Here is a 25,058-nt window from a genome sequence, read left to right as displayed (position 1 = left end):
ACCAGACCCAGGGAAGTAACTCTGTCTGCGTGTTCCTGATTAATTGCATGACATCGGTTTCTAACAGCTTTCCTTATCGCTAATCGCCTTTTCCGTGATTGGTAGGATAAGCTATGCACCAACATACAGACACAGAAATGCATTATTTTTACCACAGTTAAAAAAACCCCAAAAACGAAAACAGGAAAAAAAAAAACAACAAAAAAAACCCCAAAACAAAACAAAAAAATGCACAATCTTTGGAACAAAAGAATTAAAGGCAGAAATTTAAAGGAAAAAAAATACATATTCAAAGAACATAGTGAGGTATAAAAAAGTATTTTCTCTTTTGTTTTTTGTTTTTCCTCCTCGTCTTGCTATAGAGTTCCTCTACTAGTAAATATTGCAATAGCCAGGCCTCATGAACTGGGGGGGCTGTCCCACTTGCAGGGGGCTCACGTCACTTCAGTAGGGGGCAAATCGGCTGTAGCCACCTCGGTATAAACTCGCCTGCAGAAATTAAGTGAGAGAAAAAGAGGTGGTTAGGAGGTGAACTGTGAAGAAATACTCAGGACAGCACCCGAATACTCTCAGAAGGACTAATGGACATGTCCTGGCACTGACCCGCCACTATTAGCATCTCTAAGAAGCAAGAGAGGAGAACTTGGCCTGCAAAACCAAAGACATAGCTCAGGAGAACATGTTCATGAACAGCCAGCTGGAGGTGAAGTTTGGCAAGTCTTGGTCAAAGGGAGTTCAGTACCAGAGATGGGACTCACAAGTCCTAATCTCTGAGCCAGCTGTCTAGGCTGTCATTTTAGATAGCAGAGACCAGGACTTCTAGGATGCTCTTCACCTCACCTTAAGGTAAAGGTCTAAAATAGACATGATGACCTGGTATCCTAGAAGTACCTGTTTTTCCTTCATTGACCCTAAAGAGAATCCACATGATGAGCCGACACTGAAACGGAGGTGCTACACTGCAGATATCTATATTTAGGTGTCTTTTTCTCTGAACACATTTGTGTTCCAGCCTTTGCAACAACACAGATACTGCACTAGCTAGAAACAGATGGGCAAGCATGTGTTTTCAGCAAGATGCTCCACTCCTCTGATGCCAGCATACCTCACTGCTGCCCTTGCATAACTACTGCTGGCAGGCAGGACACCACACCCTTCCACTAACGGAAGAGGGAACCAAGCGGAGCAGCTTTGCTGTAAGATGTCACAAGAACAACTTATTCCCTTGCTTCCTATAACTGGTTTCTCAACATGCAACACGAGCTTTTAAAGTTAATGAAAATTGCAAGAAAGGGTGTCTTGCATCTCTAACTATTGCTGATTTTTGCTCTATATGTCACCTTGATACAGTTCTACTGATTCACCAACTATGCTCTGGCTCCTGACACTTCTGGTCATTCTTCTACCATCTCCTTTGTACTAGGTGATGTGCAAGACCAAGTGATAACTGATTTCCTACAGCCTGGCTCCTTTCCTAGTGCACACACACCAACATATGAATGCAGAACAACTGGGAACCCAGCACTGCAGCTAGGGACCTCCTCAACAAAAATGTATTTCGAGGTGAAGTTTCATTACCTAATACCCAGTGAACAGCTGTTCCCCATGCTGGAAACAAGAAACAGCACAAGAAAGAAAATCCCACTTACCACAGCGCCAACTCCGTAGCTAGCGGCAGGGGCAAGGGCATGGTAAGGATCTGCTGTGTACACCCTGCCATAACTGAAGAGAGACATAAAAAAAAAAAAGAGAGAAAAAAAGAGTCACTTTGGAGGGGCAAAGAAACAGCTGTCTGACCAAAGGCAATCGAAGAAGCAGCATGCCCTTCTACACACATGTATGCATACATGCACACACATGCACGCAGGCAGTCCCTCTTCGAAGAGATCCAATGGGCATGCTGCCATGCATCATATGAGATGGGCGAGAGAACAGCCTGCAAGGAGGGATGTGGCAGAAGCCATGAGTTCGACCTGTAGGAAAGAGGTCAGCACCTTTGAAATGACTGCTAGTGCACCCCTTACCTCGCATGGTGCAGTTTGGGAGGAGAGTGACTGCTGGCGCTAGCGCTGCTGGCACAGTAACAGCTGCTAAATGGAAAGCAGTGAGGGATTCTCCAGAATGAGAAGGGAGTATAAACTTTAACGGTCTCGCATGCGCTAGGATTCAAACACGGCCTCACTGCACAGAAGATGAAAAATCTTAAGGCAAGCACTCTGATGATGATAATCCTTTGTATCTATACAGAGCTGCATGTTACAGCATCCTAGAGTACTATATGAGCTGAGCGATTTTTACTTTATGGATGGGGAGAGAAATGCACCCAGTGATTAAACAACCTGCCCAGAGTCACAGAGCAAGGAGCTGGCAAGGCAAGCCAGGTCTTTTGACTCTGAGGCCGTAACCACACTGACTCCTTTGTGCAGAGCATCACAAGGATAGGGAAGAGGCCAGGATTTGTGCCAGCTCACATACACCGGAGGGCAACACTACCCCGGAGCAGAGAGACAAACCGTGCATTCAAGTCTTTCATGTTGGGTTGTGCATGCATGTGTGCACGTGCGAGTGCAAGTAAGACAACGAGACAGGGAAAGAAGTAGAAGTATTGGAATGGATCAGTGGCCCTTGAATCCCTGAGCACAGCAAGCTAGCCCCCATGGACACGTCCCCCTTACATACCCATCGCTGTAAGCTGCTGCAGCGGCTGCAGCGGCCGAGGCTGCTGTTGCAGTAGCGGGCTGTGCATATCTGTAGGCTGCGTATCCACCCTGCAGGAGAGAAGAAAACTGACTTTACAGATACCTGTCCACCCACGCAAAGCATAAAAAATAAAATAAAAAAAAGTCACACACATCACAAGGAGAGGAAGTGTTTCAAACTGCATCAGCTCCCATGTCATGTCTATCGCAAGCATCGCCCATTAACTCATGTATATTCCTTTCCTCAGAAGGACCAGGGAGACTCTTCCATTACACCGTTTAGCAGAAGGAATAAACTAAAGCAAGCCTGAGCATGGTTATATCCCTGCAGGAAATTAAATTTGACATGGAGGAACAAAAACCAGAAGAGAGCTGAAATCTTGCATGCAATGTCATTTTTATATCCCCTTCCTCTTACGCTGGGGAAATCAGAGGTGGGCACCTTCTGTGAAGTGTGTATTTTACAAAGGGGACCATTCAGACAAAATCCTGCTTTTTTCCCCTCAATCTCTTTTTTAAGCCTGGGAAACCCAAAAGGCTAGAATTTCATTTGGTCCAGGTGAGTAAAAGTATCAATAGCCAGAGAAGCCAAAAAGCAATCAGGAAAAGACAGTCAAAGACAGTCCTTGGTGGTCTCAGGGCCAGCAACAAGCAAACTGACATTGATACCAACCAGACCCTTCTCCCCTCCCTCCTTGTAAGAAGGAAACAGGTCAGGGGAAATTATGCCAGAACTGTATTGCTGCTGCATTTCTGCCCGTGCTACACACCTGTAGTAAAGGTCTTGAAAATGCTTACACTGGTAAGAGGTAGTTACTAAAAACATACTTACAGCTGGGTTGGCAAAATGGGAATCCTGACTCGGAGGAAGACCTGCAAGTCTCCTCCTGGAACTCCCACAAGGAGCTCCTGGGGCAGAGGAAGACCTGGCTCAGACAGGCAGCTCTGCACACCCTGCAGTAATGAAGGACAGAGGCCAGCCACCTTTCAGACCAGGGGCAAAGGCTGCGTGGCAGGTAGCAAAGAGGGCTCTGTAGCACAAGTTAGATCTTTCTTTATTGCACACTTCTGAACACATTTTTGTTAACTTGGCGGGGGGGAGGGGGCGGAGAGGAGAGGAGCAATGGTAAATGAACCGTGGCTTTGATTTGCTAGAAACACAATGAGCCATAAATAACATCAGAAAATTCCAGATTGCTTCTGGCTTGCTTTTGTTTTTTTTTTCTTTCCAACTGACATTTCAGACTTTGAAGGACCAGAAGGCAGACTTATGCTCTTCACCTCCAGAATTAGCTCAACATACCTCTACCACTTCTTCCCTATAGATCTTTTCCGTATTTGTAACTATGAGTACAAGATCAGCTCTACTACAGGACTGTGTGTTTGCTCAGTAGTGCTCAGTTTTGGGCTAGGTAGTTTTTAGATTAGAAGTAATGATTTTAAACTAATTTTGGTTGCTTTTGTGGGGCCTGCGTTAGCCCCACGAAGGCTAACATGCTGTCCAAAACATTCCTGAGGACCCTTGCCTACTTGGGAGGAGAGGGACTTACAGCCTCTTCAATCTTCTAGTTAACAGAGGAAAGAGCAACACAAATCTACACCTCTGAAACATCACCACATTGCCTGAAAGAGATGTCATGTTTTGCCCTTTTAATCTCATCTAGCTGTTTCAATCCCTGCATTTTAGATTGATGGTTTGGGGAGGTTTAGCTTGGTTTTGGCATGGTATCATTGCAGCACCATTACTCCCACCTCCAAAACACGATGGAGACAAGAGGAATGCGGTGCAGCCTTAATCCAAATCAAACCTTCACTGACCTCACCAAATTAAGACAAAACTTCATACCAATGTCATTGTGGTACTCCCTTAAGTTTACGAGCTTCCTGAACTCTTGATGGAGTCTGTCACTTGGGCACGGAGTACGAGGCATTTTCGCCCTGCACTACCCTCCGCAGGGCACCCAGATTCCCACTCTGCCCCACGCTTGCCAGCCACATTTCAGATCAGAAGCCATTTCAAATGTGCCTGGCACATACTCTGAACATGACAGCAAGATGCAGTTTGAAACCAAAAAGGGTTATCATGTAATTCTCTTTTAACTCATATCTCTTGTAAAGGAAAACAAAACCAAACCAAAACAAAACCAAAAAAAAGAAGAAAAGAAAAGAAGGGTTGGAATCAGGTGTGGGAGGGGGAATGGCGTAACATTTATTAATCAAAATTAAAAACTAAGCATGCTGACATCTGGAGCTAGAACAACCAGCAAAGTCACCACGTTCAGACTCATATTGGCTAGTTCTATCCATCCCAGCATTCTCTTGGGACAGCAGTTCGCCCTAGGCTCTACCACAAGCTCAGTGAAGTACACAGCCTCAAGTACTAGAGCGTGCAGCCACAACAACCTGCTATTACGGAAACAGTCAGTCACCACTGGAGTTAACATTCCAACCTTAACGACTCCCGCAGCCTCCCGCCCTTGCCCCCCAAAATGGCTCCCACCCTAGCCCTGTCCCACACCACAATGTTAATAATTATAACAAGCAATAACCCATCTGTTATATCAGAGAAGGGAACAGAGACTCCACTGAGAGATTTAGAGCGGGATGTTAACATTTCTTCAGTCAACTGCACAACAAACAAAAAAAACAGGAGAAATAATTCATTGGAGAAATGAAGTTAAGAAATAGCTGACATGTGTATTGCTTTTTAACCATGCACTGATGCAAAATTGAAGCTACTGTTAATTTAACAAAAAAAAAAAAGTCACAGGATAGAGGTACACACGCATGGGCAGACCCGCTCAGTTCAAAGCGGTCGGCAAATTCTACTTGTGTGTACTTCAAATAAAACCAAAAATGGGTATTATAATGGCCATGGTACGTTCCTGTCATAGGAGCAATGAGTGTGGACAGCTGGGGGATTTCTGGCACGGGGATGTATTTAGCATGACCAGCAGGTCCAAATACACCAAAACAGGGTGAAGGAAAGAAGAGGAAAGTTGCGACTATTACTTGTTATTTCGTAAACGCCTTCACCAAACTCTGGGACCAGTACAGAGCAAAGGAGACACTGTGCAGGTTGTCTTACCCAGCTGATGCTCCTGTTCTCCGTAACCCAGGACCCACCTATAACTCCACCAATGCGTCTAAAGCCCTGCTCAGCCTGTCCAATGCATCAGTTATTTTCTCCTGCTATTCCTGTTCACACACAACTTTAACTGGTATGCAGAGCTCATCCCTTACCTCAGCTACACGGTCCTACCACCCCTAGTGATTTCTGATGCCTCTCACTTTGGGTACTCTAGTAAATATAAAATATAACAGAGTAGAGCACCTTCAACTAACATAAACAATCGTGTTTCCCAATAAAAGAAATAATAATAGTAATTTAAAAAAAAAAGGCCCTTGCTAGCTGCACCACACTCCTCCAATGCCACAGTCAAACTGCAACAGAAGACACCACTGAGTGGCATAGTCCCCGAAACCCAGGACAGCCATGCAAACTCCCCCTCCATCTATTTAAGTGAAATAGTTCCACGGGGACAGGTTTACGCATCTAGGTTCAGCTTTTAAAATCTTTAGCCTCATCTCAGAAGAAACGAGCATGGCTGAGCTTCTTGTGAAGGTGTTCAAGTCAGAAACATTTCTATCAAAGGGACAGTTTAAACACTGCTTCAACAAGAAAACAGGGGAATTAATTAAAAGGCTTATGCATTTTTACTGGGCAGTAAGTAACAACCAAAAGGACTGTCTAAATCAAGATCGGTTCTTTCCAGTACAGTCTTTTGGATTGTCTGGGGAGCACGTGAGAGAGATGAACACAACCCTAAATGTTGCTTATCTTAATTCAAATTCTCCTTCTCTGGATATCCTTGCTAGTGTTGCTGGGGCTGTGCTAAATCCCTTTCCCCATGTGAATGTGTATCACTTGGGCCTATAGATCTCAATTGTCAAACAACAGTATTTGCTCAGGTATTCACAAAAGCCCAATTTAAAATGACTCTTCTGTGATGTTACCATCCTTGGCTCATCAACAAAGCAAGAAAATGTATTTTTTAAAATTCCTTATTTAACAATAGATGATAGCTTTTTCAGTATTGTCATATATTCTCTGAAATAACACAAACATGGCAAAACAACATATACAGGAAGCTGCAATCCCAACTAAAGCAGCGTTCCAATTACTGAGCATGTTAATGTAGATAAATGAGCACTTTAAGGCTACACAGTTCAGCTCAAAGTAAGTCCATCTTCTCTTCCACTCTTCAGGTCCATATTAGGTGATCAATCCAACGAGAACATGAGGAAATCCAACATTACAGCTTATTATATCAGTGTATCCTATGGTATAAGCCTCGCTTTTCTTTTTCCCTTGCTGCCTTAGACAGGCACACAAAGTGTGTTGCTGGCCCTCTTTACTCCAAAGAGCCTTTATGCCACTAAGACACAAGCATTCCTATACCCCTGGAGAAATGTGTCACTCATGGTACCAGTTAGATACGTTTGACCACCTGCCAGGTTTAGGCAGCGAGCCCAGTTTTAGGATTTTTTATTTGTCGTAACTCAAATGTGTCTTCTCCACCCCATACTGCCCTGTAACAGAAGTTCAGAAGCAGAAAGGGCTAGAACCGTTTCCAGTACTTCTGTATTAGAAGGGTGGCATATGTGCACCAGGAATGAGCATGAATGAATTAAAAGAGGTGACAGGACAACAGTGTCCATTGCAGCAGGTGCTTCTACATGGTAATGGGACAAGCATGACCTTGTTAACCCTTCCTTTGAAATTTTTTTTTTTTTTTTTTTGAATGAAATGCCACTCGGTGTGAAATCTGGACACACACCGCCCTGCCATAGCGGGGGCTCGGATCACACATGAGTCTGCGCTGCCCTAAAAAAGCCTCTGTTCCCATCTCTAATGTGGTGCTGGAATGGTTAGTATAATTCAGTTTTTTCCACTGCAATCCACAATCTGATCGGTTGGCAGGTCACACTGGCACTCCTACCTGAGGTATTTTAGCGCTAATGATTGGTTCCTGTAAGACTATTCTATAACAGAACACAGGAAGAGCAGTTCAAAAAAACACAGCTGTGGAAAGAAACAATCATACAAACAGCCCACGGTGGGGCTCACCAGCCTTTTCTTTCCAGTGGATGCAAGCACGCTTTTCACAGGCAGAAGCGGTCTTCGCACGGGTGGGTTGGTTTGGGTTTCCCCCCCGCCGCCCAGATTGACCCCATTGTAGAAGAAAGATAACCTTTCTTATGATCCGAAATGAAACCCTCTGCATCCTGGGGCAGGTTGTTTTACAAATTCAGGTGTCTTGCCAGAGTGGGACGCATCCAACAAGAGATGGAATGCCTTCTTCACAGAAGAAATGGCTAGCAGGATGGTTGCCCCAGGAAAGAAAAAAGGAGTGAGGAAGAGGAGGAGGAGGAAAATGAGAAATTGGTGCATAACATGTACGCGTAAAAAGCAGCCCAAACTTGGGACACTTCCCCTTCATCTTGTCTACCACTAACTACTCCCTGCCAGCTCAGCTTCTTTCCACCCTTCCTTGACACAATCCTACGGACTCAGAACCTCAATTTAACTTTCCCCCCAGTCCTAACTGAAGTACCCTCTGCCACGCCTTCCACAATCTGGACAAGCCTTTCACAGCAACCAGAGGGACATAAACACTGCAGTGAAAAGCACGACAAATCAGTGTGGCACAGGGACACTGTAATCATTCCACCTGTGCCAAGCAAATTGTTTGGAAGGGTAACTTCATGTTTGGATTATAACTTTTTCCTGAGCTCCATCGGAGGGCTCTGGGCAGCAATAACATAGGAAAAGGTACCACCATCTACCTTGATGAGTCCCCTCTTCTAGCATCCTGCTTTCTGACAGCGAGACCAGAGCCACCAACAGCGAAGTCCTCAGAAGTCCACCTAATGGTTCTAACCTGACCTGGGGGCTTGGTTTTGTGTTACGTGATGCTACTAAACTGCAGCACCAAGCAGTTACGGGGATTCTTCATTACTGAAGTTTCTGTCCTTAAAACGTGTTAAATAAGGCTCTCCTCCGCACCTGCAATGGAAGGTCTGAAAGGGAGTAACCCTGGCCAGTCCTCCCTTTCAACATGACAGCCTCTCATACGCCACACTCTGAGGGAACAGGCACTAAGCATTGCTCATTTGCTTGCTTACTTGCTGTAGCAAAGTCAGTGGTCTGTAAAGCTGGTATTTTAGGAGTGAGGCCGGAAAACCCTGAATGCTCTGTAGTCCTTGACACAGTTTTATAAAGGAACACTTGACTAGGCAGATCAATTTTTAAAATGCGCACACGATAGTATATGTAAGAATGAAGAAATGCACCCAATATCTCTGTGCTCAGAGAGCATGTCTTCCAACTGCTGTAACTATGTTGGGAAAAGTGCCTTTACAAGACTTGACCCTCCGTATAAGCCAACAAAATCCAAAAGCTAATTCCATCCATTATCTTGAGTCTAATCCCAGGGTCCTCCTTCTAAATGTCAGGAGTAGCACCTTCAAAGGAGCGGGGATGTGAAATCCATGCCGACAACTGTGCCACTACCCAATACAAAGCTTCCCCAGCTCCAAAGAGCTATTACCTACAATACCACAAAAGGGAACTCTGCTAGAGCTAGGCAGGCCACAAATTGCGATGGCAGTAGTGGACCTGAACATTTTGGCTTTGAAAGGCATATTCCTACCATAGTTGCTCTGCAACAGCTCTCCATCAGAGAGGAAACCGCTTTTCTCACTGGCCAGTCAGAATCACGACCCACCTATGTATAGACAGATGCCCTGGAGATTTGCAATACAGACTGGCTGGGTAGGACAAAGACAATGACAGGACAAAGCCTCCCGTGGTATCAGAGCTAATTCCCAGACATGAGGAGGCTGCTGACTCTTCTAACTGAACATCTCCACGTATTTGTACTTTACAATTCCCCAAAGAGGCGAGAGAATCTAGCCTATTTAGGTACCACTTCTACCAGCAAAATGAGATGTCAGTTTTCAGTCTAGCATCTCGGTCTCCATTTTTAATCAGTCCCAGTGTCTTTCCCAAAGGGATAATCTCCACATCCCAGTGGCACATGAACATTTTTAAACATACAGCTTGCTCAGTTTAGCATAGGCTGCACAAATCAAACCTGAAAGGGCCCCAAGAGGGGAGAGAAAGGGGAGGGCGGAAAAGGAAAGGGAAGGTCTGAGGCTAAACCAGTCCTGTTATTTTTATATCCAAATTATATAAACAAGAGAAGTGTTGAGAGAAATTTTAATTCGCTAATCATCTCTCAGGTTGATTAGTAGCAGTGTGCATGTGGGGGACAGGACACCCAGTAAACTGACCCTGGCAATGATCAGGAAACCCAAAGGCTTAGGTCTTGCACCCAGGGGCAAGCGCAGTGACAGAGAAGCATGCTTGCATTCCTAAATATATAAATATATATATCCACAAGGAAGAAGAAAATTAAAGTAAATGATATTTTAAAAAAACAAACCAAACCAAACAAACAAACCAAAAGAAAAAAAAAAAAAAAAGGCTGGCTTGTCAGGGGTTGGGGACGAGAAGGCTCCGGTGTGTGTACTTACATAGAGGTCAGCACCGTAAAATCCGTCCTGGTAAACCACACTGCAGAAAATCCACACAAAAACAAAAAAACAAAAAACAAAAAACAAAAGAACAGAAAACACATTCCGGTTATTGAGGACGGCAGCATGCACATGCGTTTTACACAGGCAGGTGATGTATGAATCCACAACCTGGGCTTTTGGCAGGAGCAAATCAGCGAGAGAATGTGTGTGCGCACGCACGCTAGACGGCTCCAAGTCATCTTCCATGGCATGCAAAGGGGGAAGGGGCGGGCAGAGGGGGAGACAGTATGCAAAGGAGAGAGGGAGGGGAACCACCATCTTGTACAATAAAAATAGACTCAAAAAGATCTGATGTCCTGAAGAAGAGAAACAAGGGTTTAGAAATCTCCACTCTGGTTATTGTCCTGGAATGGTTTTAGTTACCCCCTAAACACATGGAAACATTGGCTTCATGAAGAGGGCTTGTGAAATCAAGGAGCCCCTCAGAAGGCATCCCACGGGGGCTGGAGTCACCTAAGTCAGAAGCACGTTTCAGAGAGTTGTGTATGATTACATATTTCGAGCTTCACAGGGCTGCATGACTTTGTTTCTGACATCCATACATCACCTGCTTTTACCCTGCACATTAGACATGCGATAAGATTTGGCTGATCACACAAGCATGCAAAGTATTATTATTCAGCATCTTAAAGAACCAATGCAACACCTCAGGAAAACAAGTCAATCAATTCTGATCAAAGTAAACACAGAGAAATGTAATTAAAAAGAAAAAACCAAAAATACCCACAATGCATTGCTTTCACAAGCAGAGATAATGAGCTAAAAAGGTTAGGTGACTGGTCCAAGGTCCAAGAATTGAAAGGTGCAGTGGGAGTCCCTGGTAGTAACGACCTATTCCGAAGCAGAGAGGAGCAACTGGAAGGGTTTCCATGGGATGGTGCTTTTTCTGCTTTAAGCCATAATTTTCTTTCTCTCAGAACTTCAAGCAGGAAAACTGTTAAACCAGAGCCTGGGGTTCCCAAAGAGCCACTCTTACCAGAGCATTCGCTAGCGTAAGACTATGCAGCTCGCTTTAGGGACAGGGGTTGGGGAAGGATGAGGAAGGAAGAGAGGGGATGCCCCCCACCCGTTTGAGTTCAGCGTGCTTCATAATGAGGAATTTCCTCCTGCTTTGTCCTCTGAATAGCTCCGCACAAATTTGCTCAAGGTTTTGAAAAGCATTAGCCCCATCATCTGTGATGTTCATGGATCTGATGTGCATGACCTACCAGTAGCATTAAGGAAAAAGAAGGTATGGAACGCTAGCTTTTCTTTTGATTATCACTTTTTACTCATCAGATGGAATGTGAAATGCTGCCAAGAGCCTGCCACCCTCAGACACCCATCTATTGTAAGGCACGCACACACAAAAAAAGCCCAGCAGATCTTGCCAAAATTCTGCATGCTATTACTAAAAAATAAAATAAAATAAAATAAAAAAATCTGTTGCAGTGTTAGCTACTGCTTGAATAATTTAGTCTTGCTGTCTTCCCCAGGAAAAGTACACTCCATTCTCAATGGACAGAGTTACTACGGTCTCCAAGAGCGTCGGGAGCAGATATGAAGATAGAGACCCTTGTTAGAGGAAGAGGGGAGCCACTTCAGCAGGGAGAAGCAGGCTGTAAGATCATTTTTGTTGAAGCTAAATTTTTACAACCACATAACAAAGAATTTGGCTCCTGGGGCAGTGACTTACATTGCTGGGTTCTCTATCTAGGACCAGGAGTGTTTTAGCAGTGATACTCCACCTGCTCCTGCAGGAAAGGCAAACGCATGACAGAGGAAGTCACTGTTGGTTTATGAACAGGTTAGCAGTTTTAACAGTTATTCTGAACACAATCAGTTGGATGAATATAAGCATTACCACATTGGATCAGGCCGCTATTCCTGTAACTTAGAATCCTGTCAGCAAGAGATGCTAGCATCAGCTCTCCAGAGAAAACTGCAAGGAATACTAATAATAGGTAAGAGTAAGACTTCTTGAGTCCAAACAACAAAGCACATGTACATCCTCCGTCTCTCCTTCAGCTAGGACTTGACTGACACCAACTGCCAGGGCTGAAATTTAGCAAGGTTTATTTATATGTTAGAATATCCATATTTGTGATTCTTAATGCTAGCAAAAACTGTGAGAATTCCTTCATTTGAAAACCACAGAGACCATTCTGGTTATGTAGACTGACCAGAAGCATAAAGCAGCCCAGCAGCCCATCAAATCTCAGTGGCATCTGCAAAAAGCCCACTAGCTGAGCTAAAACACATCCATGAGAAAAAGAAATATGCTGGTTTTGTAAAGCAGCCATCATATCATTCAGGCGTACCAACAGTTGACTTCGTTGTAAAAAGAACCAAAAAACACTCCAAACACCCCAAAGCTCCCTACTGCCTTATATCTAGTCTGACTTTTATCTACTTTTGGCTTCAAGTCAGTGAATTCTCTATATATTTACACTCCTAGACTAAATTATTCTTTACTATGGCAAGCCTACTCTTCATATCGGTACTTAATGACCATGAACAAGTCAATACCTAACCTATAGTTTAAGAAATAAAATTGATCAAGTTTATTTAGTTTTGAGAGTTTTACAGTAGGCCAAGTTTTTTTCAGACTGATTTAATTCTTACAGCTTTTGGTCTGAAGTGTAATTTGTCAGCATTCTTGTTTAGAAAGCATGGCCACTACAAATCAGGGCAATATTCCAGTACAGGTTTTACTCATGCTATATATCAGAGGTTATAATGTCTCCTTACTTCTACTGAATACCGCCTCGGTTATAAATTGAAGGTTGCATTTGTATTCTGAGGTCAAGCTCAGGTGACTATCTAACATCCTCTCCAATGGTCTGAGCAATTGCTTTCTAAGGTATGAATAGCCTTCCCTCGATAAACATCCACATCCATACGCAAGTATGTACATTCCACATATGCATTAGTAAATCTTAGTTTGAGTTATTAAAACTATTAAGAACGATATGATTTCTTGCACCTTCCTCTGGAGTATCTAGCACTAGACACTGTCAAAGCTTATTCTAACCTGGATGGCCCTCAGGTCTGATCCAGTATGGCAATTCCAATGAGCTTTTATTAATCTACATTCTGTATTTTTTGAATTCTGCTAAGCTCTCAAATGCAGCAATACCGTTAAATTTTGTAACTTAAAACTTAAACACCACTGAGGTTTGTGAAAACCAATTCCTTCTACCAGGTTTGAGTTAACCTGCAGCTTACTTTACTGTCTTCTTCCACTCACTGTGTCTTGATCACTCATGTGTTCCTGACTGATCTTATGGTGTTGTCTTTCCACTGGTCGGGAAGAAAGCAACTGCTGCGGGGTAAGGTGTCAGGAATGTGTGCTTGCCCCTGACTCCATGGAGGTCAACAGTGCCCACATGGTGCAGTGGCTGTCCCACAGGTTACTGCAACACGGAACTGAATAGCACATTTTGTATTATTCCATGAGGAACCAAATTCCCCCTACAAAGTATCTTGTAGAGATTCAGACTATGATGACAACAAACACCAGAATTAGTTAATTATGTCCCAATGCTTGGGACTAGGGACAGTTCTGGGCCATTTGCGAACCTGCCTTGTTTACTGCTGCCCTGCAAATGTTTACTGGATAGTACGCTGCCCATGAAGACATGAAATCAGTCAGCAGGGCCAGACAAACTCAACGTAACATAAGTAAACACAGTCACGAGACAGTATTTGGAAGGGATAATCATTGGAGCCTAGCCCATATTCCAAATGGAAATAAACCTTTTATATGGGACCCAGGCTGGATTTATATCAAAGACAAGCCTAGAGTCCCTCCCAGTGTGCAACTCGTGACAGCCTCTTGCTGGGAATGCTCCAGCCATTACATCCCAGGGATGAAGAGCACATCCCCCCCTCCCCAGTGCAAATATTTCATATTCTGCTAGACGGCAGCACTTAGCTCAGCTTTGCTTCTCTGATTCACTGTGGAACATTTCCTAATAAAACCGGACTGGATCATTTTTAGAGCAACAGACAGACAAGTTGCAGGTCAGAGGCTATGGTTGGAGGATACAGAATATGAACTAGGAGTGGTGGCAAAAAGAGGTGGATCTGAAAACCCAGAAGAAACACTGTTCAGAAGGCCAATGTGTTCAGACAAGAGGTTTCATTTAAAGTTTTTCAGTGAATTAAATACAAACATTGCCAGATTTGCTAAAGAGCAAAGCTAGACAGATACATGACCATGCAGCTTGCTTCCTTAAGCTCCACTTTAAAAATCAGACTGGACTCTAAAAAGAAAGGGCCACAGTAGCTATCACCACTTAATCTGCTACAGAAGGTATTGCAAGCTTATCCAGCATATACCAGGCCAGCTCCTTGCACTGATGTGTGTGGCTTCTACTCCCCTTTTCAATAAAAGATTTCTAATTTATTTTCTTCCTTTTTGGGGCTAGTCTAAAGTAAAAAAGGGTCAGTCCACTTCTCTGTGTTGGAGGATTCATTCCTACTCCTATTCTTTCTGAGAACGTTGCCTGGAAAATATCGCAAGTAAAATTCCAGAGATAGGCAATGTGCATAAAGCATCCTCAAAATCAGAAACAAAAAAGGCCAGTTTGGAAGGGATTTGCCGATTTATCTGTCTTTCCATCACACTTAAACAAAAACCCAAAACAAAACTCACATACAAACCTAGTTCCCTGTATTTTTAAAGAGCAGAGCACTCTTGTAATAGCATCTATTCCACTGCATTTCTAGTGAAAAGTCAGAGGGCAAAGAATGCTGAGGTCATGCATTCACCATGGCTTCATACAACAGTTGGAAGAACGCTGCACTGTTATTCTTGCTATATCCCAAACACTCCCAACTTTAAATTAATGGACTTGATTAATCTTTGTTTTAAACCTTTTTAAACCGTCTCCAACAAAGAAAGCAAATCCATTGTGGGTAAACTGGCTCTTCTGTGTCCTACTGCCAGATGGTGAGGCATGAAGGTAATGGATAATATTCCTCATTCCTGGATATGAAAACACAAATGGAGTGCAAAGAGCAGAACCTTTTTAGAAATTTTAGACCTTCTCTCTTTGCGTCCTTCTCAGCAGCACTATAATGTATTGGGTCAACAGATGATGAATACCACGTAGACAAATTGAAAAATTATAAGAAGGAATCCATCAGCGCTTTAAGCTGTTGCAAGTACTGAAAATTGTTTTAGTCAAGAACTTCACGAGGAAAAATTTAGATTTGCCCCTACTGGATGCCATAGTGTGCAGAATGCTCTGGCACTAGCAGTATCCTGACTCTCACCATCCAGACAATTTTAGTTATTTTTTGGTTAACCAATCAGCTATTTGACACGGTTGTGCAGAGCACTCTGCTCTCGTGACCAGTGCTTACCCTGGGTAGGCAGGGATGGCTGTGGGAGGTACCGCCCGGACTGCCCCATACACTGTCCTTCCTCGGCCCCTCAGATGGGCTCCCCGAAATGCGGCTGCTGTGGTGGCTGCAGTTGGATAGGGGAAGCCTGGAACTGTAAAGACAGACAAGGTGGAAGGTGAAAAGGATCCAAGCTCCTGCCCAGAGAACAACTGTCTGCTTCAAACAAAGTGACAGAATAGCTCCACAGCGGTGGGACATTTTGCATCAGTCCTGCAGAGGGGCATGCTTATAACCCAGCAAGCATCCGATACATACTTCCTGCTACACCATGGCCTTTGGGGGAAGAGGGGTTGCAGAGAGGTTTGGCATGCAAGAGGTTAATGCTTTGGCATGCCTCACCCACCACAAACAGGGTACAAATCCCCCCCGCCTTTTGACACCGCCATGCAGTCTGGTTAGAGTCCGAGAAGCGCAGAGAGTTACTATCAATACAGCAGGCGGCTCTTCCAAAACTGCAGAGGCTCTTTAAAATAATTTGTCAAGAGGCCCTTAAAGTCAACCAACTTACATCAGTCTCTTCCCTCCTTTCCCCTCCCACTCTTTGCCACCCAATCCTCCTGTATGTTCATTTTAAAGCCTGAAAGACAAGATAGCCCATATAACAGCAGCAGAAATTTCCCATAAAGTGCCAGTTTACTGAGAGCCCACCTTCATTTAACAAGCGTGACCAATAACTGGCTCCATGTACAGTGGGGCCTGCTTTATTACGCTTTACACTGGAGTAAACTGGCTCACGATGAAATGATGTAAAACCTCAGAGGCGTCTGCAAACACGCAATAAACAGATACCGAGAGGGAAGGAGTCCCAGGGCACAAACCCAACCCAACGTGCGTCCAGGTGCATGCCACTGGGGGCCCTGCAAACTCGCGGTTTAGCAGCTTGTATAATATGTACTTTAGGGATTTGTCTGTTTGGTTTCTTTGATTTCAAAAGGGGGAGGGGGGCAAGGGAATGGCCTATTCCTCACACACACCCTCCCCTTGTTCTGCAGCCTCCTCATCGCTCAGAAAGACCCATTCACCAGTACAGAAACCCACTGCAGATGAACAAGTTACAGCCACTGCATAGTATACTTTGGCTCAAGGTAAACTCATTCCCAGCGAGACCCATCCTTTCAAGTATATATTATACAGACTGGAGAGAAGAAGGGTAACAGGTCATCGTTAACTCAAGCACAGTAACAATACAGGGGCCAACGGGGGCTACTTACTGATTAAAGGAATGTAAGTGTTAATACCCCCCCTTCCTGACAGGGGCACTGCGGCGTCATTGCCCAGCGAGACATCTGCTTGAAAGCTGGACGCTAATTTAATTTTAAAAAGAATAAAAAAGAAAAAAAAACAAACAAAAACAAAACGTAAAAAGGTTATAAAGAAACAGCAGATTGTGAACATAAACAAACACCACTGCAGTTAAATGGCAGAAGTGGAAGTGTCTACTTAAGCTCTACCTGCATATAACTCAGGGCCGTACACCGCTCCAACCACAGGACTCAACTTCCAACCTGAAACAACAAAGACTGCAGTGAATGCCAAAATCTACACCAAGAGAAGGAGCGGGCAGCGTGGGTAGGGGGAACGGTCTCTTGCATGCGCCCCAGCTTCACATGCACAGCTCTTTCCAATTTCTGCTTCGCCTCAATCCCCCTTGGTGTAGATGGAGGCCAACTGCCTTTTTCTAATGTCAAGTTCTAGGTACGGGTCGCTGTATCGGAGGGAACAGCAAAACATCAGCTGATCCGCAGCACGGCAGAGGCACCGCTGAGGGAATGCCAACTACCTTATATGCATATTCGCCACGAGCACCGTGCGACCCTGCGTTGCCTGCATGAACCTTGCTGCCAGCTCCTCCAGCTCCTTCCTACTTTCACCGGGAATGCTGCGGATCCAAAACCTCTCTAAAGCCACCGGCCCAGACTGTTATCCCAGGCAACTCAATTTATAGCTTTAGATTTTCAAAACACCCTTCTGTCTTATTTTCTAGAGATCTGCTAAACAGCAACAGTGTCTGAATTTCCTCATTAACTGAATTACACGACTACAGTGCAGAAAAGCAATTCAGTCTATTCTGCTCACATTTTCTCCTGTCTGTGTTATTTTAGTATTTCCTGTCTTCTTTATGCTGCTTTTTAGGTGAAAGCCTTCCCAGAGAATTGATTTTAACATCATCTGGATAACTGGCAAGAACTGCAAATCATCAACATAAAACCTACACGAGAACAGTGCTTAAAGAAGTCATTGCTGGGGTATGAGGAGGAACACATTTTCCAGTCAGATCTAGAAACATATTGTCATCCTGCTCCACCTTTCTATCTGGGGAGAAAAACAAGCAGTGTAAAGCTAACATCATGATCTGGGCTGGCTTCCACAAAGCGTTCCTTTCAGGAAAGATCTCAGCTGTTCAGCTAGCAATCACACAGGTATTTTTATTTAAATAAATCCGTATCCTTCCTCTGTCTTCAAGTCCTGACACACTTACTGTGCTTTAACACATCTAACCAGCCTAGAAACCATATGAACAACTTTGTGAACTGCAGCCCATCAACACCACCCCTTCACCTGCTGGCAGAGTATCAACGAGAGATGCAATGCACGCTCCCTCCGCAAGACTGGGCACGCTGCCACTGCGCTGCCCACCTTGATGGCAAAATACTCAAGTGAGTGGTGGCAATGAGAGGACTGGGATCAACCCTCAAATTTAATAACAGTTGTACAACCACTTGTCAGTATGCCTAAGCCTGGCCTAATACTAAATACCTTTACATAGCTTTAAAGCCGGCTTTAAATTGCTGGCTGCGAAAGCATAATATTCCTGCCCGTTATCAGGGTTTCACAAGTAAGCCAAGTTTTGCCACCAAATAGTCATACGCATTTTCTGCCTTTGTTTTCAGGACAACATAACATGGCTGCACTGCCTTTTACTACAAAATCTCCTGGTTCCTTTCAGACACTGAGACCCAGAATCCCAGCCTTTCTGCCTGCCCCTGTTTCCCCAGTTCTTAACCAAAAAAAGATTTATTTGCCAAGAGCCACAGAACAAGTCAGTAGCAGAGCCACAAATAAAATTTGTATCTTCTGACTTCTGAGTCTTAGGTTGTAATCAAAACAGATTCTCACATTAGCAACTACCTATACTCAGCTTCCTGCCTTGTTGAAGCTGTTTGGGAACATTTTCAGACCAAAAAGAATTTTTCTGCCTGTTTCAGGACAAAGACTCAGATTCAAAACCTGTATCAAAGCAGCATTCAGTTCTGTCAGAAGAAGAACGACTTTTTATGATATATACGCCTATGCAATAAAATTACTGCACAGACAGAAGAACCAAGATACACTGATGAAACAGGATTCTTCATTACCCAGACAACTTGGTCTTTCTCTATGCAGGTTCACTGGAAAATGACTGAACACAGGCACAGTCTGTAACAAAAAGTGAGCAAACAAGCAGCGCAATGCCTTTGTTTTCCCCGCTGCTTGGGGACAGCTATATTTTTACAGTTAGAACCTAACTGAGATATATCCAATTATGTATCCTAAGTTATGCTTCTGCATTCATATTACAGTATCTACGTGATGGCAATGAGACTCAGGAGTACTGCACATGCCACTGTACAGCATCAGCTTGCAGTAGTGGCAGGAAACCCATCGGTCCTTGGCTTCTTTTCCTAGCTTGGCCACACTGTGCATGTCGCTACTCCTCTGTCTCCACTTCTCCATCTGTAACATGGTATTCCTCCATAAATCCTTAGGAATTATACTGAAGAATAACGCTATAAATTAGGGTTTGTGGGGTTTCTGTTGGTTTCTTTTGGTGTTTTTTTTTGTTTGTTTGTCTGGGTTTTTTTTGTCCTGAGGAGAGGCCATGACTTTCCCCTCACCAGGAAGCTTTTGTCTTCCTTCAAACCTTTCAGCTCATCATTAGTACAGTCTCTCTTACCATTTGCGTAAGGTGTGACCATCTTCTTATTGGTCATCACTCGTGCTGTGGCGTTGTTAACCTAAAAGTAAGAAAGGGGACGGGGAGGAGAGGGAAGGAAGCATAGGACATTAGGGAAAATGATGGAAATCTCTCAGATACCACACACACACACACACTATACTTCTCTGAGCAAAGAAAAATTAAACGACTAATTTTACAAGAATGCAATCTTTAAATTACTTTTAACAGTTGCCATTTAATTATAAAAGTTACAGCTAAACGTGGCACTTTAAAATTATGCAGTAAACAAAAGGCCAACGAGAGTAAAGTGCAGATTCTCTGCTGCCCTGCCACCCCTTGGTGCGTGCTTATTTTCAGCTCATTGATCAAAAGGGCAAAACTTTGGAGGTTTTGTCCAGGTTCTGTTCGACAGACAGCGGTAATTTCTGCAGCCCAGGGCAGGGGAACTGAACCAGGTGATGCACAAGCTGATTTGTTTCTCAAGCTCACCATTGGGATTGGGGCCCAGCAGATTGCTGGCAGGCATAGTTTTTAGATAGAAAAAGGTAGCCTGGAGTCCATCAGCTTTAGATTTGAACTCCCAAGGCTTGAGGAGATTTCTGGAACGCCATCAAGCGTTTGGACAGTCTACGTTACCGATTTCCTCTCCATCATTTAAAAATCTTTTTCCAGATTATTTTTTCCTTGTCACAAATCTCATGGAGCAAAAAGAAGAAATACATAGCAGTAGACCAGGGTCTTTTTTTGGTTTTATTGTGCCCTCCACCCTCTTTACAGAGCTCTGCATAGTTCCAAGCGGTTTGATTGCTCAAGCAAGTGGGGTGTTACCACAGAGATGGTGCTGATAAAGAAAAGATGGACCAGTTTGGAAGCCAAGTTACTGCAGCCCCGTGTCAGACAGCCTCAAAGTTCTTGCAAGGAGGGTGAAGTCTTTATACAACATCAATAATTTATCAAAACCCACGCCAAATGAGAATTGAGGGCAGGGTGAAGAAGAAAAAAAATGGATATAAAAATAAAAGCTGCCTCGGGCCCTTGAGACTTATGGATGGTGAGCATATGCAGGGTGGGGAGTCTGGAGCTACCTTTACTCTCGTTTCAGCCCCAAAACAATAGAAACATTACACATTTAAAAAGAAAGAATGGGAAACAACAATGATGAGACTGAGAGCATGCAGTTAAACACACACAGATAAAAGAAAGAAAAAAAAAACAAACCACAATTGATTCAGAGGGTGGGGAGGGGAGGAGGGAGGAGATAGGGTCTCACAGACAATCATTAAGATGGAGCGAGTGCCTGAAATCAGCTGCTACAGCAAAGTGCAACACAAGCACTTAAAGGAAAAATTGCCAGAACCGATCAGAAACCACCAGTCAGCAAAGAGACCAACAGCTGCATTTAACCGAGTAAAGAAATAAACCGGGGAGGGGGAGAGAGAAAGAAAAAGAGAGAAAACAAAACAGTAACAGCTACAAACAGGTCTCAGAAAGAGAGAGCAGCAGAAAGAAGGGGCAGGAAAGAGAGAGAAGAGGAAATGGGTGCATTAATAAAAACCAGCCAAACTGGAGTTCAGTAACTCTGAGTAAGATGTGCAAGGGGAAATCACCATGAAGTCAGTAATCAAACAGCTCAGACTGCTACAAAACGATATGTACATCCAAAGTCCAGGCGGCATTACTCAACAGCATTGAAAATAAAAGGGGGAGAAGGGGGAAGGAGGTGGGTGGGGACAACAAGTCAAATCACATTTCGTAGTGTTAATGTGAGATGGCAGATGGATTTTTTTCTTTCTTATTTAATTTCGGTTTTTTTGTAATTTTAAGAAAAATTAAAAAAAAAAAAGCTTCTTCTCTAGCGCTTTCGTTTCACTTACCGCCAACTCGTACCATCGCCAGCATTGTGTATAGTTACCATGGAAAGAGTGAGTCAAGTGAAGGGCCCTAAACGCTAAACCATTGAAAAGGGAAATAAAAAAACAAAACAAAAAAAAAGGCAAAATATGCAGACATCTTACTCAAAAACGGCGGCTTTTTTGTTTTAATATTTGTACTTTTTTTTTTTTTTTTTTTTAAAGAAAGAGGGAGAGAGGGAAGACGCCAGTTAGCCTTCACCACAGTGGAACACCAAACTGGTCAACACCAGGCATGCCCGATATATGGCCATGTTGGCCAGCCAACATTAACCCTTCACTCCCCTGCGGTGAGAGCTAGAAACTTTAAGGATTAGCTTTCACCAAGCTGACTCTTGACTGCGGGCAGGTCAAGAAACCAGCTGTGTGTATAGCACAGCCCACTTGGGGCTTCTGCCCCATGTCTCCCCTCCCCTTCCCTCCCCTCCCACCACGGGCATCACCTCACACTTGCGTGGAGGAGAACTGGCCTCAGAGGAAAGAGAGGATACTGGCTGGCCCCCTGCTTTCTTTTTTTGGACACAGAGTTAGAAGTCGGACAGTACTCCTTCAGTTAGTTTTGTTCAGGCCTGGTAACAGGAAATCGGAGCCTCGCAAACTGAAGCAAAGGAAAAATCAAGACAGCAGAAGGGCAAAAATTTGGAGTGGGTGGGAAAACAACTTAATAAAAGAAGAAAGAAAAGAAAAAAATACCCAAAACAACAATAAAAATATTCCGTAAGGGGTGTAAACTTCTATACATTTCAGTGCAGGGAGGTGAAGGACACAGACACAAACACACACGCACACACGAGACTGGGATCCAAATGTGAAATAAGTGAGGCAAGACACAAAAAGAAATCAAAAGAATAAATATAAAGAAGAAATTGAATTACTGAAGACATGCACCTCGATTTTACGGCCCTCTACCACGGTGCCGTGTAATTTCTCCCTGGCCCTGTCTGCATCAGCACTATTCTCGAAAGTTACGAACCCGAATCCCTGCATGCAGCGGGAGAAGGGGGGAAAACATGCACATCGTTATATATTGAAATACTGATCTCTAGGTAAATAGAGAAAAAATATCACAGTATGAAATCGACATCAGCACAACTCAGCAATAACCTCCTAGAGTCACATTGTTGGTTCATGCATGTTTCATAAATGAAAGAAATTAAATTCAATAAAATAAAGGAACTGTAATCATAATAAGAATAATAAGAGTAATTAAAAAAAAAAAGAAAACATAAAAGCAATTGAGGCCAGACCAAAAAAGAAGTACAAAGTTACTCGAGACAATTTTTCGTTTGTTTGTTTGTTTAAAAACACTAAGCCCTGCTCCAACATAGGCAAGCTGGTCAAGCCCAAGCAGGGCTTCTCTCCCCTCTGCTAATTAACACACATGCGTTGCAGGACCCCCCACCCGCCCCAGACACAGTACAGGACATCGACACTGAGCAGCACTTCGTTCTCTTGAGAAACTGCTATGAGAGTGAGCAGCGATCTGAGTTCACGCCTGGCACCAGGAATTCTGCGAAGCTTTGGGCAAATCAAACACTGAACCTTGCTTTTTCCACCTGTAAAATGGAGACAATAATAATTACCTACCTTAGAAAACTGCTGAGAGGAAGGGCTGTTTGTAAAGCATCCCTTGTAAGCTCTTCAGGGCACAGCTGATGTCTACTCCTATGCCTGTAACTTCCCTAATAACGCATGGGGCCCTGAAAGTAAGCAGGGCTTCTAGGTGGCACCATCAAATAAACATTACTAAACAGGAAGATTTAAAGTATCACATATTCTAGTTTCAAAATTTTCCTATCTGTGAGTAGTGTGTTGGACGTGAGTGTAAATCTAAATACCTAAATACCGATTCATCAGTATAGGCAGGTTTTGTCTGGCACTGTTGACCCACTGCTACCTCCCTCCCACCCTACTACCCATCTCACTTGGCTTTGTTCTGAGACGGCAACCTCTGCGCCATGGATAGTAACAAATCTCTGCCTAGTTAGACCATGAAGTTCGAGAAAAATTGATGCGCCCTGCTTGGAGCAGCCACAAAGGCTCGAGGACTACTAAAATGTCCTTTTAGTTAGACGAATTTAGGTTTACCGCATCCGTGAAGGCACATGCAACGCGCCTGTCCTACATGCTCATGCTGCTGTCAACTCACGCAGTCGCGTAACAGGGCAGGGTAAAAGATCATGCTTCCTTCCATGGAGATGAGTGCACTGACATTAAAACAGAGCCAACGTGACTAAGTGAATTAGGATTTTAACTAGTAACAAATGGTATCTTACTGCAGACAACTGCGATGAGATATTCTTCATGCCATTACAGAGAGCGGGGCCAAACAAAAAACTTTGTTGCATTCTGCTTTTAGGGTATCTTAAGAACAGGAGTAACTGGCTCCTGTGGCTTCGTATAAAGCAAGTACCGGTTTAATGTACAGAGAGTAATCTCTGCTGGCTCCGATACCCTCAGGAGCAGGAAGAACAAAGCTTGCATTTGATGTAATGGAAACTCCTGATATTAACTGAAGAGCGAGGTGATGTGAGTGATCTACAGCTATGCCTTGACAGGGAAATGGCATGCTAGCCTCACGGCCCCCTCCGTGCAGCGCGGGGTCGACATGTATGGACTGGACCCCAAAAAAAAAAAAAGCATCTTGATTTCCAAGCACTGTTAGCAACAAGACACAAGCAAGCCATCATTCTTCAAGTGCTTTTTAAAGGTCTTTACAATACTAATCTTAAAAAGCCCAAGCCGTTTGCACATGCTGGCCTTTATCACCCACAGCTAGGTTTCCAGCACAAAACTGCTACACCTTTGTAAAATGCAGGGGTTTTGTTTTGGTTTTTTTTTTTTTTTTTTCTTTTTTTCTCCCGAACAGCAATACTAAAAGAACTTAGCCAAATACTGCAATGTTGAGATCAGCGAGAGCGCTCCTTTAGGCTCCAACCCAATAATCTAAAGCTTCAGATAATTTCATTTCTCCAGCTATAAATAAAAATCTATGTAAGTAACAAACTGATGCCATTTTCAGACCAGCATAGAAGTTTTCTGTTTAAATGAATTAAAATTGGAGCTACAAGAGATCACGGCTAATAAAACAGCCCAACCGCATGTAACTCAAACATGTTGCAGGGAACCAGGGGGGGTGCAGGGGCAGCATAATCAGCGAAGCTGATTATGAAAGGACAGGGTATTGTGTCTGATTCAAAGAACCCTTCAGAGAAAGGCAAAACTGAGAAATAGAGCAACACCTTTCCCTCTGGTTCTATATAATGGGGAAAAAGCATCTTTAAAAGGTTGGGGGAGGAGGGGAGGTAAAGACTGCAACAGGAATCTCTATTTCCCTCTTCTCTTTTTACATTAAAATTTCTGTTTGTTCTAGACAAGCCTGTGGAGACCAAATGAAATTTATGTCTTCGGTGATGATGTGAACTAAAAGCTGGACAGCAGAGGGAAGGTAAT

General features: G+C 43.7%; 1 protein-coding gene across 3 annotated transcripts in view; it reads right to left on the bottom strand.

Moving 5' to 3' along the window:
- Positions 1–315: 315 nt before the first annotated feature.
- Positions 316–25,058, bottom strand: part of RBFOX2 (RNA binding fox-1 homolog 2) — a 168,831-nt gene continuing 144,088 nt past the window's right edge. For 2 of the 3 annotated variants that reach the window (XM_075156431.1, XM_075156449.1), the window contains 9 exons: positions 22,494–22,586; positions 19,693–19,753; positions 17,210–17,263; positions 16,970–17,062; positions 15,717–15,849; positions 10,302–10,341; positions 2,680–2,768; positions 1,650–1,722; positions 316–489 (listed from right to left, as the gene is read on the bottom strand). In XM_075156431.1, coding sequence (XP_075012532.1) covers positions 445–489; positions 1,650–1,722; positions 2,680–2,768; positions 10,302–10,341; positions 15,717–15,849; positions 16,970–17,062; positions 17,210–17,263; positions 19,693–19,753; positions 22,494–22,586 — 681 coding nt within the window. In that variant the 3' untranslated portion in view covers positions 316–444. The remainder of the gene's footprint in view (positions 490–1,649; positions 1,723–2,679; positions 2,769–10,301; positions 10,342–15,716; positions 15,850–16,969; positions 17,063–17,209; positions 17,264–19,692; positions 19,754–22,493; positions 22,587–25,058) is intronic. The other variant, XM_075156440.1, reaches the window with a different exon arrangement.

Source organism: Calonectris borealis, chromosome 1, assembly GCF_964195595.1.
Source record: "Calonectris borealis chromosome 1, bCalBor7.hap1.2, whole genome shotgun sequence".
NCBI classification, from domain to species: Eukaryota; Metazoa; Chordata; class Aves; order Procellariiformes; family Procellariidae; genus Calonectris; species Calonectris borealis.
The sequence above is the reverse complement of the archived record's forward strand: the minus strand, read 5'-3'. Positions and strand labels throughout refer to the sequence as shown.